The 20964-nt window shown below is 42.3% G+C and overlaps 1 protein-coding gene and 1 long non-coding RNA gene across 10 annotated transcripts in view; both read right to left on the bottom strand.

Moving 5' to 3' along the window:
• Positions 1-20964, bottom strand: part of Trpm (transient receptor potential cation channel, subfamily M) — a 340295-nt gene that overhangs the window by 103001 nt on the left and 216330 nt on the right. For all 9 annotated transcript variants that reach the window (XM_067111320.1, XM_067111325.1, XM_067111323.1 and 6 more), the window contains 3 exons: positions 5028-5229; positions 4568-4757; positions 4105-4316 (listed from right to left, as the gene is read on the bottom strand). In XM_067111320.1, the coding sequence (XP_066967421.1) occupies positions 4105-4316; positions 4568-4757; positions 5028-5229 (604 nt within the window). The remainder of the gene's footprint in view (positions 1-4104; positions 4317-4567; positions 4758-5027; positions 5230-20964) is intronic.
• On the bottom strand, positions 11730-12243 carry LOC136843234 (uncharacterized). The gene is made up of 2 exons (XR_010854492.1): positions 12107-12243; positions 11730-11910 (listed from the first exon to the last, which is right to left on the bottom strand). It is a non-coding gene; the product is annotated as an uncharacterized lncRNA (long non-coding RNA).

Here is a 20964-nt window from a genome sequence, read left to right on the forward strand (position 1 = left end):
ATGTACAAAAACCCAAAAAGTACAAGGGTTGAGACTCATCCCCAATAGAGGAACTCTTTCGACAGGGCTAACTGGGGCTTCTGAAGGTAGATGATAACTCCCAGTTCCTGAGAGAGAGAGAGAGAGATGTACGAGTCCTTTGTGCACTTTTCCTTCGAAGGGGATAGAAGAGGAAAGTTGTCCAGATATAGAATGATGTTAATGCCTATTAAATAAAGTCACTTGCTAGAGGAGTGAGGACTCAAGTGAACACTTGAGGTGCAGTAGAGAGGCCAAAGCAAAGAGCCCAAATCTGGAGATTTAGCTGGAGCCAGGAGCTCGGGTGGTGCCGGGCACTCCGAGAGGAGACAGGCATTTAGACGCTGACGTGGGGCGCTTGAGTGTGTCCTGGAAGATGAACCTTAGATATTTCCTGGAGTCCAGATGGAAGGGAAAGTGGAAGCATGCATCCTGCATATCCAAGGTTATCATCCAATTGCCCAGGTGAATGGATGAAAGGACTGACTGGTTTGTCTCCATCTGAACTTTGTCTGCTAGATGAAGTGATTGAGGGCGCTTACGTTGAGGACTGGTCTCCCAACCCCGATGATTTGGGGACCCCAAACAGACAGTAGTAGAAGTCCTCTGAGTTGGTGTCCTCGACTATTTCTATGTCTCTCTTTCGAAGGAGAGAGGAGACCTCCTCCAAAAGGGATGAATGTTTTCCCGAGCCTCTTGAGCAGACTGTCAAAACAAAGGGAGAAGGGACCAAAGGAGGGCTCTTCATGAATGTAACGGAGAAGCCCTCCCTCGGAACCTTGACAATTCACTGTTCTGTTCCTCTGATACTCAACTTCTCCCAAAACTCGAAAAGACTAGCTCCCATTTGTGCATGAAAGACTTCTTCCTCATTTCTTGGGCAAGGACTTGAGCTCCTCTTGAAAGTTCTTGTTCCAAGTGGGACCAATCTTACCGCATGGTGTCTGTTGCCCATGCTAAAGGGTCCAGGGCCTGAGAACAAAAAAAAAAAAAAAAGAGAGAAGGCGATGGTTCCTTAAGGTGGCAAACAGGTCCAATGTCGGCCTGCCCCATAGTATCACAGATTCTAATAGACCAGGGGATCCAAGGTCCCTTGGTGGGAAGGGCCTACTATTCGACCGCTAAGCTCATCCATCAGAATTCAGTTTGCCCTGAAAAAATCGAGTGTCTGGATTCACTCAATTTGATCTGTCTACAGTAGAAGGTCTCTTGCTGTCTGGCAGAGAGAAAAGAAGTGAGAGCCGCCTCCCTTCGTATGTATATTAGGGCTGTGGTATTGTCTGAATGGACTGCTACAGTCGTTGTGAACTAGGGTCGAGAAGCATTGAAGCCATAAGTGAATAGCTTTCAGCTCTCTGACGTTGACGTGAAGGTTCTGTTCTTCCAGAGACCACATCCCGGAAACTTTCCAGTTGAGAAGTGGACACTGGAGCGGGTCCTAGACTGGATTTGGACTTACTCCCATGAAGGGATGTTGCTGGAGAGGAAACACCATCTTAGGAACAAACGCGGACGAAACCTTGGGGAGTTTGGAAGAATGCGCCTTTAGATCCTAGGTCAACTTCTTTTGAAGGTCCAACTTCTGGGTCTGAGTGACTCCTTTTGTGGAACGGGAGCACCAAAAATCTTTCCTTCAAACCTCCCAAAGAGAAAAGAGCTGCAAGTTCAAGAGAGCCATCCCTGATGGTTTGTCTGCATGAGAAAAGTCTCCTAGCCAGTCTGAGGCGAAGTCTCCACAAACCACTGCAATCTTCAATCTTCTTGGCTAGGGATCTCACCATCCAGTCCAAGAAAATGAAAACTTCAAACAACTAAAAGAGGTCTTGACAAGGTGGTCAAATTCTGCCAACTAAAATACATAATTTCGCCAACGAAAATGCCAAGCATCAGGAAGGAGCTTCCCTGGTGGTGCAGGAAAGAAACCAGGGCTAGCAGGAACCAAAAAAAGGTAGGAAAGCTCGCCCACAAATCCTGAAGGAGAGCTGCACAGGCTAGGAGACCCGCAGTCGGAAATGGATGCTTGGTGCTCCGAGCAGGAGATTGATACTGAAGAAATGGTGCTGGGCGCTTGGGAGTTGGTGCCAGGCGCTTGGAAGCTGGCGCTGGACTCTTGGCAACAGGTACCGAGCTCTTGGGAGCTGGAGCCAGGTGCTTGGAAACTGGTGGCAGACTCTCAGGAGCTGGCACCAGGTGCTTGGAAACTGATGGTGGACGCTTAAGAGCTGGTGTCAGGCACACGTGAAGAGATGGGCATTTGAACAAAGACCACGGGCTCCTGCAAGGGCTTGTTGAGTGATTGGAGCCAAATACTAGCACCCAAAAGAAGTACACTCAGGAGAAATAATCAGGACTGTCCCATGTGCTGCAGGAAGGTTGAGGACTGCACCCAGCTCCTTAAACTGCTAACTGGGCAGCGGAGAAGAGCAGCCAGCATTTCCTGCTTGCCTCTTCATTGGACGAGACGAATCTAAAATGCTTGTGGCGCTTCCAAGTCCAGGCTGGAGTATTGAGAGTCAGACAACTACTGATGCACATCCACAGAGACAACTTTCCAACAGCTCTCTGTCGAAGCCTGGGATTGATCAACAGGCTTGACTGAGGGGGCGATTACCTGTGGGCAAACCGCACTGACCTCCCTTGGACCTCTAGTATGACTCCTCCCTGGTATAGGGGAGTATGACAGGGACCTTCATCTAGGAGAATCGGCGGGATGAACAGCCACCTCCTCCACTTGCACAACACTTTCTCCTGTTAAGAAATCTTTCCAGTGGCTCTCTGCCGATACCTGGGAATGCGCAACAGGTTCGACTGAGGGGGGCAACTACCTGTAGGCAAACCCCACCGACCTCCCTTGGACCTCCAGTATGACTCCTCCCAGGTATAGGGGAGAATGACAGGGACCTTCCTCTAGGAGAATCGGTGGGACGAGGAGCTGCCTCCCCCACTTCACTGTATCACTGCCAGGTTAATTTCTTATTAACTCAGACTCGAGACTGGCAATGGCAAGGGTCGGAAGCAAGGCAGCCAAGCGAGGGAGTAGGTGGATTAAAAACAGGAGGGCTCGAAGCAGGAGAAAAAAGGGCAGGAAGGGGGGAAGAGGGAATAGCAGGGCTATCTTCTAGCCTAGGCTAGGGTAGATTCTAGGCTAAGAGAAGTTCATTTCTCGGCTCTAGAGGCTGCTTTCCTTTTTATCCCTCTCTAACTTTTGTCTAGCTGAGATTAAGTACCTTCTACTTTTGCTAACAATAACATTTAGCACAAGTTTTCTCCCTTCTATATTCCTGCCCCATATATTTACTTCAAATTGTATGAGAATCATATGAAGATTGATTAATCTGGTTTGCAACGTTTGTTATAATAGCGAAAATAGGTGAACTTGAATCAGACATAATAATAATCAAGAACTAGAAAAAATTATCCTGAAAGCTATTAAAGCTTGAAGGCTACTCAAATAAGTGATAATACTTCACCGAAATCCAGCCATACAACCGAAAGTCAGTAAACAAAAGCTGCAGCAAACCCCCGATGTCACTCAAGAGCTGCCAGAAACAGAAATAGAATGAGCTTTTCTGCTAAGTCGTTCCAGTACTCCCATTGGTGGGCGGGGCTTGTCACCTACACTAAACTATTGAAGCGCTACGCAATTTTTTAAATAAAGGCTGCCGTACGGGTTAAAACTATAGGCAGCTATGTAATTACTTGGTAAGTTACTTACATGAAATTAAAACTTTTAAAAACGCAAATCGATTTTTTGTTACATACCCATAGCTTTATGACTGCGTTTGACTTTCCTAATAATTGATAAAGCAACTTTTGCTCTTTAATTATCGTCCTTAAAACTTCTTTGGAAAACAAGACATTTCAGAAGGATATAGGATAATGTGCTTAGGCATACCTTCAAGCAAGGGAACTTTAATTTCCAGACTATGGCACTGCCAAAATTTGAGATTATGATTGTATAGTACTCAAAAGAAAATTAGGTGTGGTATTCAAGACGACTCAGGTGACAAATACAGAGTTACAGACATTCCCAACAAATATGTAAAACAAATCTGCAAGAAAAGGGATCAATACATATTTTCTTACTTTGATATTTGTATTTTTTCTTGTGCGCAAACCACCTAGCCACAAATCTGCAAGTAGTATTTGGCAGCAAGGGTGTGACAAAAGGGCTCGGTGATTCACCGCAACTGCAAGAGACAGGCACGTTTGTTTTGACCAGTTCTTCAGCTCGTAAGTGAGAAGTTGATGAGCTCTGTCATCATCCTGGCGATAACAGTAGTCTAGAACTTCCAATGCTGTTGAAAGAACAAAATTTTATCTTCATAACATTCTGTCATATAAAAGTACTTATCATGAAGAATGAATTAACACTGAAAAACACAAATTCCACACTAATTTTGTCATTAAAGTATGTACGATAAAATTTCATGTACAATCCTATGAAACATGATTTACAATTGGCAAAGCTCTTCATTGTGTAGAAAACATATTTCAAGTACCTGAAAACAATATAAGAATTATCTAATTCTCAGTACTCAAAACTCACCCAAGGTCTCAAATTCTTTGGCATAGCTTCTAAGCTCCTCATATACTTCAGTTTCTAAGTCATCATCAGCAGCTTCATGTGCCAAAGCTTTGTACAGCTTTGCAGCAACCAAAGCTTTGGCTATTGCTTCTTCCCCATGGTGCCACATTAGCATAGCCATCCCTTGCCTCTTTGTTAAAACTGCCCAGACCTTTCAAATAATAAAAATAATTAAGGAAAATTTTACTAGTGGATTTCAAAAAATAGTAATAAGGAATTTATATTTTCAACTTTTCATTTACTCTTCTGGATAACTGAATTACAAGTTTCAACAACAATAAATATTCTTCAATAACTGGGTATCAAGATGTAAACAACTATTCTATTATTACAATAAAGTTGAAAAATTGTGCAATAATTATGACATTAACAGTCTTGGCTTATAAGTCACTCAAATAACATAAAATTATTATCTACATACCAGAAGTTCACTGAAAGGGTAATCAAATTCGTAATCTGAATGCACGTCTCCATGACTACAGTATGATTTTGGTGAATTCTGGGCATTTTTTAAAATATTTTTCCCAGCCTGGAAAATGCTGCTATTGTTACGCTGGAGCCGAGGAGATACAGTGAGAGAATTCTCATAAATTGATCGAAACTTTCTGCGAGTGTAGAAAGACCTGTCGATATGAAATAAAATAGATCATATAAAAATATAGGTACTTCTAAAACACGAAGAGTGACTAAATCTCATACAAATGTTTTTAGAGTGAAAATGAGCTGGCTTTCTGAAAGAAAACATTTTGCTTAAAATCTTATCTAAAACACAGGATCTCAAGTTAACTTACTTTAATAAGAATCACAGTCCTAAAACTTCTTAAGTGCTTTCAATTCAAAATTTTGTATTATCGTAGCGTTCATTTTAGTGCGTGAATTTGGGAAGCTTGCTTTTAATTTTTTTCTAATCTTATGATAAATGGATGACAACAAATTGATAAAATGAACAAATCAATTCAAAGGGTGTGGATATTGCAAAGTCTTCTGTTAATATTAATCTTGCTACAGTTCATTCCTACAACCTAAGCTTTAATCACAGATGTCTTCTTTTCCCATTTATCACGATTATGTATCGCATCTATCAACGCAGCAAGAACATGTATTTATTTGTATGTAGAATTTCCTGGCCTTTTTGCCAATATATATTTTATCACTGTTTGTACATTATGTCTCTTATTATTGCTATTTGACTGACTCGTTTCCGTCCACATGCTGCTATGTATACCTTTGCCCAGGTAAATAATTAGTCAGTACCCAGTTCTGTCTCTTTGACCTCACAACTGGTGACCCGAGAAGCGACGGTAAACACAGTAGTTTTGGCTTCGCCACTAACGGACTCACTACGGCCGCTTTATCTTCAGAGAGCCTTTAACGGAACCATAAGGCGACAAAGTCTAGGCCTCTGAAAGCTCCTTCCTCTGAGAACACCCACGTCACTAACGGACTAATTACGGCGTACCTCCTCCAGGTACGTTCTGGCGTTCTCGAATGGTTTGGCCCTGCCATTTACGATTCACGTCGACCGTATTCAGAAGTCATTAACGGAATCACACGGCATATAGTTTTGACTTCTGATGAGCCCTAAACACCATTAACAGACTAAATACGGCGCTTATTTCGCGTTTTGGTGTGAGGCAAAATGTCAGACACTGAGGTAGAAAGTGTTCCGAGGACACACAGATCCTCTGCATCCCCCTCTCGCCTTCGAAGGCAGCAATAAGCCAGGCGATAAAAATCCCACCATTCTCGTGGCAAAATACCGCATCCTGGCTCCTGCAGGCAGACGTCCATTTCAGGGTAGCAAAAGTCACAGACAAGGAGACCAAAGCAGACGTCACCATGACAACGCTGCCAGAGGAGGTCTTCAACAAAACCACCCCATGGCTGGACTCGCAGCCGGGCAAAGTCAAGTACAGAGACCTATGAGAAAAACTCATCAACACATACCCCATGCCCGTCCCAGAGAGAGCCCAACGCGCCCTCGATCTGATGACCCAGCCCCTGGGGGACTCATCACCCAGGGATGCCTGGGACGAACTATGAGGTCTCCTGATGCTGCCAGGTGTCGACTCAAGAGAGACGGAGGAGAGAGATCAGCTTGTCGGGGGAAATATTCCTGCGCCACCTTCCGCAGGAGGTGAGGGCACAAATCATGGAAGCAGACACCCTCTCAATGAATGAACTGGTGAACGTTGCACACAAACTCCACGAGGCCACCAAGGTCTCCAAACAAGCTGCAACACCTGCAGCCTGGTAGCACAAGAATCCAAAGTGGGGGGATATGAACGTGGTATACAAGAAGAAGGCACTGCCGCAGCAGCAGAAGACAAGGACTAATCCAGCCTGCTGTTACTTCCATCGGAGGATTGGAAGTAATGCCAGAAATGGCAGAGCCCCCTGTTCTCTCACAAAAAACCAGAAAGGCGGCCACCCATAACAGCAGTGGCCGCAAGCCCTAAGGAACCCCAGCCAGTAGGTTTCTTCATCCACAACGCCAGATCAAGACGATGGATGCTGGTAGACACCAGGGCTATGCAGTCAGTATTTCCGCCATCGAGGGAGGACCGCGACCACACGTCCGGCGCTGCAGCCACACTAGTGGTCGCACATGGAAGCCCCATCCACTGCTACTGAACTCGGGACCCGCAGAATATCCATCCTGGGCCATAAATATGAACGGCCCTTCGTCATCGTTTCCTTTACTGGGTGCCGATTTCCTCGCACGTCATGGACTGCTAGTGGACGTCGGCCAAAAACGCCTGCTGGATACCAAAACCTGCTGCTCCCGCTCTCTGCCAGACCAGGAATGCCCGCTGTATGCTCCGTCTCATCAAACAAATACAACACCCTCCTCCATGAATTCCCAGATGTCTTCAAGCCAGAACTGTGTCAGGTGCCAGGTACCCAGGCCAAGCACGGCATCCATCACCACATCACCACCACAGGCCTGCCATCACATGCCAAGTTCCACCGCCTGCCATCCAAGAAACTCCAAGATGCTGAACAAGTGTTCGCTGAGATGGAAAGGATGGGTATCTGCAGAAAGGCATTGAGTCCATGGGCGTCCCCCCTCCAGATGATGAAGAAACCAGGCGGTTCCTGGAGGGCCCTGCAGGGACTACCGTCGGGTGAACCTAATGACAACACTCGACCACTATCCCCTGCCAAACATGCAGGACCTAACAGGCACCCTGCATGGGGCCAAGATATTCACAAAAATGGATTTGCTCAACTCCTATTTTCAGGTACCAGTACACCCTGACTACATCCCGCAGACAGCCATCATCACGCCGTTTGGGACATATACCTTCTACTCCACCTTCGGCCTCAGGAACGCTGGGGCCACATTCCAATGCCTTATGGACAGCATCTTGGGGGACCTACCTTTCTGCATCTGCTATGTGGACGACATCCTGATCTTCTCCAAGTCGGTGCTCCCCTGGAGGAGCACCTGGGTCACATCCGGGCTGTGCTGAAATGCCTCCAGGAGAATGGTTTGGTCGTCAGATTTGACAAGTGTACCTTTGGAGTGGAGAAGGTAGACTTCCTGGGACATGAGGTCTCTCCGGCAGGTGTCCGCCCCATGGCCTCCAAAGTGAATGCAGTGAAAGAGTTTCCAGCACCAAAAACTATCAAGTCCCTGCAGTTCCTCAGCACAATCAACTACTACCGACGTTCCGTGCCAGACATCGCCTGCATCATATATCCCCTAACAAGAGTACTGAAGGGGAAGTTGAAAGCACTGACTTGGGAAGTCCTGCAGCAGAAGGCATTTGAACAGACGAAGGTAGCCCTCGCCAAAGCCACCACCTTAACATCAAGACCCCACCAGCCCCCCTTAGACTTACCACCGACACCAGCAACGTCGCCTGTGGAGCCGTGCTGGAGCAGATAGTAGATGGTTCCCCCGCCCACTTGCCTTCTTAAGCCGCAAGTTAAAGCCGCTGGAAGCCTGCTACAGTGCATTCAACAGGGAGCTGCTGGCAATCTACCAAGCCGTTTGGCACTTCAAGTACCTCTTGGACGGCAGCCCTTTCACCATCCTGACAGACCACAAGCCATTGGTACATGCGTTCACGAGGGCGGGAGATGCATGGTCGGCAAGAAAGCAATGGCAACTGGCTACTAACTCTGAATTCGGCTGCACCATCAGTTATGTTCCCGGAAAAAAGAACCCAGTAGCCGACGCCCTATCAAGAATTGAAATAAATTCAGTCCACCTGGGCATAGACTTCGAAGACCTGGCAAAGGAGCAGGTCGCAGACCCAGAAACGGCAGCTTACCGCATGTCACTTACTGCACGTCACTTACTGCACTGAGGTGGGGAGATGTGCCAGTGGGTGGACCCGGGTCAACACTTCTCTGCGACACCAGCACAGGCCACCCACACCCCCTGATACCCGCGTCACAAAGAAAGCAGGCATTCGACATCATCCACAGGCTGTCCCATCCATCAGGACGAACAACAACGCACCTGTTGACAGAGAAATTCATGTGGCACGGGATCAGGAAGGACATATGAGAATGGGCAAAGAACTGCATACCGTGCCAGACAAGTAAAATCACCCGGCACATGGAATCAGGCATCGGAGACTTCCCTCAACCATGACAGTGTTTCAGGCACATCCACATAGACATCGTAGGACCTCTGCCGCAATCAGGGGGCACCAGATACCTCCCGACAATCATAGACCGTTCCACAAGATGGCCAGAAGCAACCCCAATGGTATAAGCATCAACAAGCGCCTGTGCGGAAGCCCTACTGTCAAGTTGGATAAGGCGTTTCGGTGTGCTGGACGACATAACTACAGACAGGGACCCGGCATTCTTATCAGAACTCTGGGTCTCCCTGGCATGCCTGATGGGGAAAACACTCCACAGTACGATGGCATACAACCCTGCGGCCAATGGCATCGTGGAAAGAACCCACCATTCATTGAAAGTAGCTCTGATGGCACATTGCACTGATGAAAATTGGAAGGCCCAGCTGCCCTGGGTCCTGCTGGGTCTCTGCACCGCACCAAGGGGAAACGGTGATGAATCTCCCGCAGAGAAAGTCTATGGCGAAAGTCTATGGCGAAACACTGGCCGTACCTAGAGAATTCTTCTCCACGGAGCCAGACGCCCGGATACGCCCCTTCCAAGGCTAAGAGAAACTGCAAAGAAATTCATGCCCTGCCGAAAGACTTTCGCGGACAGGACCTGAATACCTATACACACGTCTTCATCAGGAACGACGCCCACCACCCACCCTTGACCAGACCATACAGAGGGCCATACTGAGTTGTCAGCAGAACATCCAAGGCCTACCTCATTAACATCCATGGGCAGGAAGACTGGATATCTATCAACAGGTTAAAGCTAGCCTTCCTGATGGGCAGCGGAACTCGGGAGGAAACCGGCAGGCGTCCCAGAATTCCTCCACAAAACAAGGCCTCGGATGAAGTGATCGGTATCCCAAAACATAGTCGAGGACGTCCCAAGGGCCGCACTACGGATGTCATCCGCTTGGCAAAACCACCGGACGATTCAGCAGTCGCAGCCGCCCCCAACAACCGCAGGTATCAAGAACTCGGGGTCGGCTCCTGCTCCCAAAAAGACAGTGTGACTGACGTTCATCAGGTCTTCCAATCACTCTTCCATAATAATTGGTTGGGGGGGGGGAGAACTTGTAAAGGCATCAGACGTCTTCTTTCCCCATTAATCACGATGTATCACATCTATCAACGCAGCAAGAATCTCATGTATATATTTGTATGTAGAATTTCCTGGCCTTTTCACCAATATATATTTTATCACTGTATGTACATTTGAGTCACAAAATATTGCATCAGTTGCCTTAATATTTCGAACATAAGGCTTATAGCTAGGATATTCAGCGTGAGGTATCTGGCAACTATTCGCCCGGTGGCGCAGGCGCACAGACTGCCATTCAATGCACAGTTGATACGCCATGGTGACAGTTTCTCAGTAACTAACAAATTAATGTTAATAATCTGTTATCTGAGTTACATATTATTCTCATATAAAGGAGATTTACATGATTATTGTTCTTTCATTGGTTATGGTTTTTTTTTCTTAAGAAAGGAATTTTTGTGTGCCTCAGCCTACATAATTTTGGCGGGATCTGGAGACCGTTTTTATTTTATCACAGAAAATTTGCATGTTTTGAGAATGCAGAGTGATAAACAAAATATTCATTACTTACCTTTTGTATATTTATCATATGAAAAATATAGAAAGATGAATAATAACTTGTAAATGTGTGGCTAGGCCTACTAATATTCACCTGCTTCGTGAAAAGGGAGTATCATATAATTTACATATATTTTTATTAAGATGCTTTCATATGATATTATATCATCATAACCAATGATATTTGCTTTTACAACAGTTATACAAGTATATAATTGATCATACGAGGTGAATGACTTGTCCATTTGATTTGAGTTATTCATTCCTTAAACGAGAAATATTTATACTTTGCGTAGTAAGGTAAAACAGAAAAATACAGATTAAATTATATAATTATTATATATATAATTAACACCAACAATGGTGCAGTTAGTAGAAAGTCGAACTGTAACGTAACATTAAAAACTTTGACACAGTAAAAATATAAACAACAGAAGTTTAACCAATCCTTTTGAATATATATAAAGAGCATCATTAAAGATAAGTGAATGTATCCTTTTCAACATAATTAAAGAACAACAGTGATTATAAATATTCCATTTATCAAAAAAAGTATTTACTTTAATATTGCTTGTCAAGCCATTGTCAGTGTTACATCCTAATATTTTGTATATAACCCCCTGAAGCATCGATAACTCTGTTCAGTCGTGTAGGCATTGACTTCACTATGCTCTCGCATATGCTGTTACCATCTCTTCTAGGCCTAAGTGACCCCCAGATCTCCATGGCATGTGATATTAAGGCATCTTTTGTCTTAATATGGCGGTCATCCCAACTCCTGACCATGAGTGACCAAAGGTTTTCAATTGGATTAAGGTCCGGGGATTTCGCAGGCCAGTTAATCCTTATGACTTCTGGGTGCTCTCGAAACCAGTTCTTGACGGTGCTCCTGTTGTGGACTGAGGAATTATCCATTGCAATGAAAATGGGTTCGGGTTCGGGAATTAAAAAACAGCGAACTGATGGAATCATGACATTCCGTAAAATATCAACTTATTGTTCGGCATTCAGGTGCGTATCTATGCTGGTTAAGGCACCTGGCTCACTGCCACACATCCATCCCCAGAGTCCCGCTGTAATACGTCAACTCTTCTTCGACTTCATCATACCTGCATTGGAAAAGGATATACATACATAAATACACACATATATATGTATGTAATGTATAGATACATATACATAACTGATGGCTGAAATTTAGTTCTGAGAAATTATTCTTGAGCTCTAAGCCTAGGCCTATTAATTATATGTAAGTAATATAAAGATGACTTTAATTTTTTCTTTCTACCTAAACAGATTTATTACCTTGTGTTGTTCAAGCGCCAGCAGTGTGCTCTTCCATGAGTATCTGTTGAAAATGTTTTTTCGTCACAAAAAATTACTTTGTTCCAGAACTCGGCATCAGCAGCGAAGTATTCTAGAGCAAAACCCAACCTCTCATCTTTCTGCACTTGAGATAATCCAGACTTGATAGCAGGTGCTCTATGGTGTATGCCTGAAGCATGAAGTCTTTTCCTTATTACCTGCACTCCAGCATCACACCCAATTTGGTGCTTAATAGCTACAGCTGTAATTACTGGTTATTGTCGAGTTGCTTCAACTATTTTGTTATCCTCGTCAGCTGTGGTGCAGGGTGATCGTCTTAACCTCGGTTTGTCTTTAAGCATCTGTGTTTCTCTATGACGCTGAATCCACTTAGTAACAGTGCTTTTGTTTACACCGAATATACTGGCTATATCTCTGGCACTCACGCTGTTGTTGTGCATTCTGATGAAAGCTCTTCGTTGTTCTTCGGTAGTTTCCATTGTGCGAAATAGATGCTTAGTCACACTCCTTACTGCGACACACCAATTTGTTTATCACGCGATTTTGCATTAAACCATTCAGTTGCAAACTTATGTTCCCAGTTTCCTTATTTTATATATTTAAATTCTCCTTCATTTTTGTAAAACGATTATATGTCAGTTCTTCGTTTGGAATGATATAAAAAAGGAAATTGGCAATCTGTAAGATTTTTATAACTTACAGCGCATCCAAAATAGACATTGCAGGCGTGCCAACCGAACCGCCTACTTCAGTGTAGTCCAAACACTATTAGTCAATCGAACTGTATTTTAGTCATAGAATGGAAGTTACAGCTTATATAACAATTCTCTTAACTACTATATCTTACGAGTATTTGCTCACGTGAGATTTTTAACCAAATGATAATCTGATATCATATATACCAAACACTGCCCAATTTTTTTTATTTGCAGAAAATATTTTTTTAACAGATAAATCTTTAGAAGGATGGTAAGTTGATTATAGCTGGTAGTTCTGTTCCTATCTAAACATAATGGGATATTTCATAATAATTCGGACAAAATGCTTAAAACCCAGCATCAGAAGAGGAATTTTCGTGCAGTTTTATTTTTTACTCGCTGTAATTGATTCCTCTTTTCAAGTTGTAAAAAAAGTATCTCAAACTAATTAATATATGGACTATAAAAAAAGAAATATGATCTGAACGATAAATTTCGTAAAGTGATGTGCAATATATAATAGCGCAATTGTTCATTATGTCTCTTATTATTGCTATCTGATTGACTGTTAACAAACACAAATTGCTCTCACTCAGCGTGCGGGTCAGGGCAGTCTAAGGTAGGGCACTTCGTTTCCGTCCGCACGCTACTATGTACACTCGGCAAGGAAAGTGAGGATACAGTTTTTTTAATCTTCGGACATATATTGCTAATTAATGCGACATCTGGCAACTTTAGAAGGGGGAGGAGCTTCAGTCTTGATGTGTTTGCTTTTTGCTAGACCTCGTATACCTTTCAATCATATTCTACGGTTCTGAAATCATTGATACGTAAATGCAGTGGTAAGCTTTACAGTATTCGTTTAAGTTGTAATTTGCAGCGACAGTTCTGAGCAAAATAAACATTTTTCGACATAACCTACCAATGAACCTTACTTAATGAATTTATGACACCACAATGAACGGAATGCTTGCGTAATCGGAAACGCGATCTTCCATAATGAAATCAAGAGTTAAATTTGAGCAATGTCCAACGAAAAACATGGGGAACAATAAAGGAACGAATGCAATGTTATGATGAGAGAGAGAGAGAGAGAGAGAGAGAGAGAGAGAGAGAGAGAGAGAGAGAGAGAGAGAAAGTTGCTGTTGTGTACGCCTAGGCCTATATGTAGAGCTACTCATTTCATTATTTTTTTTTTTATTTAGAGATTGAGCGATACTATACTTGTATAGTATGTTTTATCAATGGAGAGAGAGAGAGAGAGAGAGAGAGAGAGAGAGAGAGAGAGAGAGAGAGAGAGAGAGAGAGTTGCTGTTGTGTAAGCCTAGGCCTATATGTAGAGCTACTCATTTCATTATTTTTTTTTTATTTAGAGATTGAGCGATACTATACTTGTATAGTATGTTTTATCAATGGAGAGAGAGAGAGAGAGAGAGAGAGAGAGAGAGAGAGAGAGAGTTGCTGTTGTGTAAGCCTAGGCCTATATGTAGCGCTACTTATTTTATTATTTTTTTTCTTTTGGAGAGTGAGCGATACTATATTTGTATAATATTTTTCAGCAATGGAGATGGAGAGAGAGAGAGAGAGAGAGAGAGAGAGAGAGAAACTATGGCAACGTCAAGAAACATCAAGTTACTTGTGTTTTCCCGTACTCCGCACATCATAGAGAACGCTCTTGCGGATTTAAATAGATTTGGTCAACCTACCCTAGCTGTCACATCATTTGCTGCCATTAATTCCAGCTGACCTTTAACACCGTGAAATATAAATATGAATGTGTAAAAATTAAATAAGTTATCATTACCGCGTATGATGATGCAATACGCATAACGGAAAATGAGTAAATATTGCCGTTCTGATAAACTACTACACCGAGATATCCATACACTATCTTTTAGATCTCTATGAACGAAGTCATCTGAGAAATTCTGATTACTTCGGACATCCATGGTGGTTTTAAGTATCTAAACGTTTTTGTTTTGCAGATTTAATATATATGATATAATTTGCATTGTATTTTCATATTCTAGAGTAAATTTACCGAGATTATGTGTTTTCTGTAAGAAAAAAAAAATTAAAATTCGATGAACGAAATCTAATGAAAACTGTATCCTCACTTTTCTTGCCGAGTGTACAGTATATATACCTTTGCCCAGGTAAATATATTAGTCAGTACCCAGTTCTGTCTCTTTGATCTCATATGTTCTCGTGTTGAGGATTACACTGTACGACAAAACTGAGTATCTTATGCAATTTAGCACTATCGCAACATCATACAGTAAACATATATTTTAGCTTTTGCAAAATGTCCCTGAATATGTCACATGCACTGGTGAGTACAGTATTCATCGGCTGAAATACATTTCTATTCTTCTTTGTAATATCGTTGATAAAGGGATAATCTCACTCTTCCAAGCATGGGAGAAAAAGACTTTCATTTATTTCCAACCTTGATTTAAGTCTTGGGGTAAAAAATCTCCAACGTCCGTAAATAAGTTAGAAGAAATAAAAAAGAGTGGTACTGTATTTGATACTACTGAAAATGCATGTATATATAGTGCTAGTGACTGGCAGAATTTTTATATACGCCAACCTAAAAAAGTAAAAACCCTCTAAAACAAAATGTTACGATGGTGAGGAGGGGTATATTTCAGGTATAGAAAAAAGTAACTGAATTCCATAGATGCAGGTATGAGCTTAAACAGATTTATACCCATCTTTGTGGATATAAATCTGTTAAGGCTCATATCTGTATCTATAGAATTCAGTTACATTTTACTATACTTAAAATACACCCATCCTTACAATCATAACATCGTATTTTAGAGCATTTTTACGTAGACTGACACAGTGGGTTAAATGATATTCCTACTTTTACTAAGGGAGAGAGAGAGAGAAAGAGAGAGAGTTCAAATCTCAACACAGAAGGGAAAGTTTCTTCACTTATTTCAATCTGGACTTCAGTCTTATAGACATAGAGTATGAGGATATCAAGAAGTCAAAACGACATTGTGACTATAAAAATATTTGTATCTAGTGAAAATGGCCCATATACTGTATAGTGTTTACCTTTTGGGGTGTAAAAATAAAAAAAAAATTAGAAAATACAGTAACAATACAAATGAGAAGTGTAAAATTTAAATGAAAAAATCATGAGAGTAACATGAAACAAAATAAGCCCTAGCAAGTGCACCAACACCAGACTGTGTTTATCTTTTGGGTTGTAAAAAATGAGAAAATGCAGTAAAAATATAAATGAGGTTAGTATTAAATATAAATTAAAAATCATAAGCCTAACAACACTAAACAAAATAAGCTCTAGCAAGTGCACCGACGCCTGTGAATGAGTGTGTGCATATGTATGTTCCCTAAACACACAACTGCATTCATATTTTGGGTTGTAAAAATAAAAAATGAGAAAATACAGTAAAAATACAAATGAGAATACCATAAATTATAAATTAAAATATCATAAGCATAACAACATGAAACGAAGCAAGCTCTAGCAAGTCAAAAGATCTCCCTAGCCCTCTTCATTCATCCAACACTGCATTCCCACCCTCTCACAGCTGGGGAAACTGCTCTTCAGCTCCACCCACCTTACAAAACAACCCCTTCTCTGAGCGAGTTCCTCTACACAGCCTTACTGCCCCTCCTCTCCCATGGCACCCAGCCATCTGACCCAATACCCTGACCTTGGAAACTTTTCCAGGCCTCCTCCACCCCCTAAACCCTTTCTTAGTCTGTTTAAAAGTGTAAGCAGTGCTACCAACATCTTCCTGAGGCCACACAGCATTGCCAACAAACAGAGCAGTTTTTTGCATATTTTAAAAAATTTATATATATCATGTATCTTTATGGCCTTAGTTCCTGGTCCAGGTTTGTTGGATAGCATCTAGTTCTGGACAATGGTGATCCACATAATTAAAGGATTACTGCATATATATATATATATATATATATATATATATATATATATATATATATATATATATATATATATATATATGTAAATATATATATATACATACTGTATATATATGTATACATATATATACAGTGAACCCCCGTATTCACGGGGGATGCATACCACACCCCCGCCCCGCAAATAGCTAAATTCCGCGAATGCTTACAACCCCTCTAAAAACACTTAGAACTGCCCATTTTGATAGTTTAAACACAAGAAAAACCATGTAAAAATGCTTATACCTGACTATTTTAATAGTTTTATTACAAAAAGTGCATTTATTCATGAAAATTATATTAAAATACAGTAATTAGAGAATATTTCTCAGTGAAAAATACCACGATTGGGAGAATTTTCCACGAATAATGGGTAGATATGTTCCACACAGAAACCCACGAATGCGTGAGTCTGAATGTGAGAACGCATGAATATGGGTGGTTTACTGTATATATATATATATATATGGGTATATTTATATGTATATATATATATATATATATATATATATATATATATATATATATATATATATATATATATGTATATATATATATATGTGTGTAATGGAGAAGGTATTCACTTCTTAAAAACTGTCTGTTGTACTGCTTGCTTTCACTTCTGTAAGAACAAATTGCTCAATAATTAACTATGCTAGAGCTTCACTTATTGTGCTCAGATGTTGGCTATCTTACAAATTTTCACAAGTTCTCCTTTTATACATTTTGGTTAAATGAAATTTATGTTTCCCCTTAAATACATTTATTTAGTCTTTAACCTGTACAACTTTTCCACCTTTCAATGGGTAGTAGTGACCGAGTCTTTATCTTAAAAGGCACATTGTAAAATTCTTGGACTTAGAATTTCACCTGGACTATGGGCATTCAGAAATTTTGTATAAGTTCACAAGTCTCGTCGAGCTTTCACTGTCACCTCTCCACACATCTCGCACACTCCCTGCCCTGATGCCTTTTCTCTAATTGACTCTGCTTCCAGAGCCTTCGTACATATGGGTAAGGGTTCGATGCCTAAATTTGGTATAATTTTCCCAAGTTTCGTCTAGATGGGCTTCCCTTTTCCATTAATGTTTCACGTTTAATTGTCTATGCAATTTGTTCAATGGTTGTTACCGAGTTAATATTATGGTGTGCAAAAGGTCACCGGGTGAGGTCAAGATCTAAATAAGTTCATCTTTTTGCCCAGTGCTGTATGAAGTAAATACTTTGATTCGCAGGCGACGAATGGTTAAACTCAGCATCTGTTATCACTTAATTTCATTAACGTCTTTTCTTTTTTTTGCTCTCTCTGTCTTTATCAGTGATTTTCTGTATGCCCTTGTATCAAGATATTTATTTGTCAAGATATTTAGTTTGTTCAATTATAGACTATATATTCTATATATATATATATATATATATATATATATATATATATATATATATATATATATATATATATACAAGCAGTCCCCAGTTTACGACAGGGTTCTGTTTTTACACTGTTTTGAAAACTGAAAATCGTTGTAAACCGAAAAATCGTCGAAAATCGTCAAAAATCCTAAGAAAACCTTACTTTTAATGCTTTGGGTGTATTGAAAACGATGTAAACTACATTTTTATTGAGTTTTTCTTCAAAAAAACCTCAAAATTTGGATTATTCTGCCATTTTGGAGCCATATTTCTTCTGTTGGATCGGCGTACGATGTGTCATAACCCCAGAACATGCGTCGTAAACTGGGAAATAATTCCTGATAAATATATTTGAAAAGCGTCGTAACCTCGAATGTCGTAAGCCGGACCTGTCGTTCGTAAATATATATATATATATATATATATATATATATATATATATATATATATATATATATATATATATATATATATATATATATATATATATATACACAGGCAGTCCCTGGTTAATGGCTGGGGTTCGTTCCCGGCCAAGTGCTGATAACCAAAATTTGACAATAACCAGAACACCACAGTAGTTATGGTAATAGATGGAGTTTATGATGCCATAAGCACTAATCGGCAGCGATAAACCACTTACTGATGCCGATAAACTGATTACCGGCGCTAAAAACCGCTTACCAACATCGATAAACAGCCGACCAACACCAATAAACTGCCTACCAATGCCAATAAACCTCTTACTGGCGATGAAACTCTAGTACCAGCAATGAAAATCTGGATAACATCATTAGCCAAGCGTCGTAAAACCAAAACATAGTTAACTGATGCCACCAATAAGCGGGGACTGCCTGTATATATACTGTCACATAGGTAAGTCACCTCGGCCTCTAAGAGTGCAATTATGCACCAGATAAACTTTATTCACGTTTATTCAATTGAAACAAGGGTAGCTGTGTTAGTAACACCTCTGACTAACAAAGACAGGTTGTGGGAAAACATTGCCCTTCCTGGAAGAATCTCATTCCTCATCCCTTAAAATAATCTCTTAATCCTCTTCCTTCGAGCCTTCCTTCCAGGTACCGCCTTTCATGAGGCGAAATCCAAGCCTGGAGCCCCAAGATTTCAGCACCATGTAGGCCGAGGATTTCAAATATTTTTCGAGTATTGGAAAGGGGTTGGGACTGGTGGGGAGACCTGCAAAACTGGGTTCTAAAGAGGGCCGACGCCACAAAGAAGGAGAGAGAGGAAAAGGAAGAACGAGAAAGGAAGGAGAGAGAAACAGAGAAAGACATGCAAAGGGCCCATGAGCTACAGATCGCCCAACTCAATAGCGCAAAACCCACTGCAGCCTCTCCCCAGGCCACCATCAGCAGAATTTAACACCTTGATCCAGCCATGGAATGAAGACGAACCCGAGGCCTGGCTTGACCATATCGAGAAGGTCCTCTCGAACTACTCGCCCTCTTCTGCCTAAGTGGCACTGATCTTGGGAAAGAATCTGGGTGGAAAAGACGCCACCACTTTCCATTCCCTCACCCCGGACGTGCAAGGAAACCTTGCAGGGTTTCATCAGGCCATCACAAAGGCCTACGAGATTACCCCAAGTGCTGGAGACAACATTGGTGAGGTCAGCCAAAGGAGGCGGGCCAAGCCTGGTCCAAGTGGGCATACCACAAGACCAGGGCTCTTAAGAGGTGGCTAGAATCCCTATGTGCAACCATTGCAGAGGACATCCTCGAGCGTTTCCAAATCGAGGACTTCCTCTTCTATACCATGCCTGACCTCGCCACCTACCTTTGTACACAAGTACCCAAGACGCTCGTCGAGTGCTGTCACTTGGCAGATGGCTGGGACACATACCATCCTCATGTCAGCTCTCTAGGTCGTAAGATCTGTCCCCCTGCTCTCACCTCCGGTCAACTTACGCCAAGAATGGGCACCCTCAAAAGAAGCTTGCAAGTGGCAATTGTAACAGATTAGGGCACTCTTCTGAACAGTGCCATTTGAAGGCTGAGAACTGGCTGAAAATACACCCAAAACAATCGACTGGGGCCATGCCCCCACAAGCCAAGCCAAGCCCAGCCAAGGGGGGGACCCACCATAAGCCTGCTCCCTCTTCAGGGGCAGTGCCAAAGAGGGACTTTAGTTTAGCAAGGAGATCTCCCGGGACTGTGGCAAGCGGGGCCACATGTCCACAAACTTCAAATCTTGCCCAAGACACACTGCACCAATAGCAATCCAGACAGCTGTCCATTCTAGACAGCCCTCCGAATGGATAGGCCTTGAGGCCATAACCATTGCGCCCCTTGATAGCTCTTCTCCCCCTCAAATGCTGGCTAACATCATGGACACCGGTTCTGAGGTGAGCCTCATCACATGGGGCCACGTGCCTCCCAGTACCCCCATCCGCGAGGACAAGTGGTTGACCAACTGCTGGGCTGATGGGGGCATTAAGGACCTCCTCACAGTTCGCCTTCAGGTCGCTACGAATGATTCCTCCTGGGAGAGGGAACACCTCTTCGGAGTCGTCCAGTCCCTAGCATCTGGGTGCCCCTGTTCCTGGGCCAAGACCTTATCCAGTGGAGAGGACACCCTGATTCCTCTAAGGCGCATGACAGCTACAATTTCCAAGGACCCAGAGGAAGAGGCACCTTTCCCCAGCAATGACCTGCTACCTGATGGTGTTACCCTAGCCAAAGCGCCATGGCTGCTTGACCAGCCTGGTACTCCTCCAAAAGAACCTGTCTTTGACCCTGCAGC

Source organism: Macrobrachium rosenbergii, chromosome 11, assembly GCF_040412425.1.
Source record: "Macrobrachium rosenbergii isolate ZJJX-2024 chromosome 11, ASM4041242v1, whole genome shotgun sequence".
In the NCBI taxonomy this organism is placed as follows: domain Eukaryota; kingdom Metazoa; phylum Arthropoda; class Malacostraca; order Decapoda; family Palaemonidae; genus Macrobrachium; species Macrobrachium rosenbergii.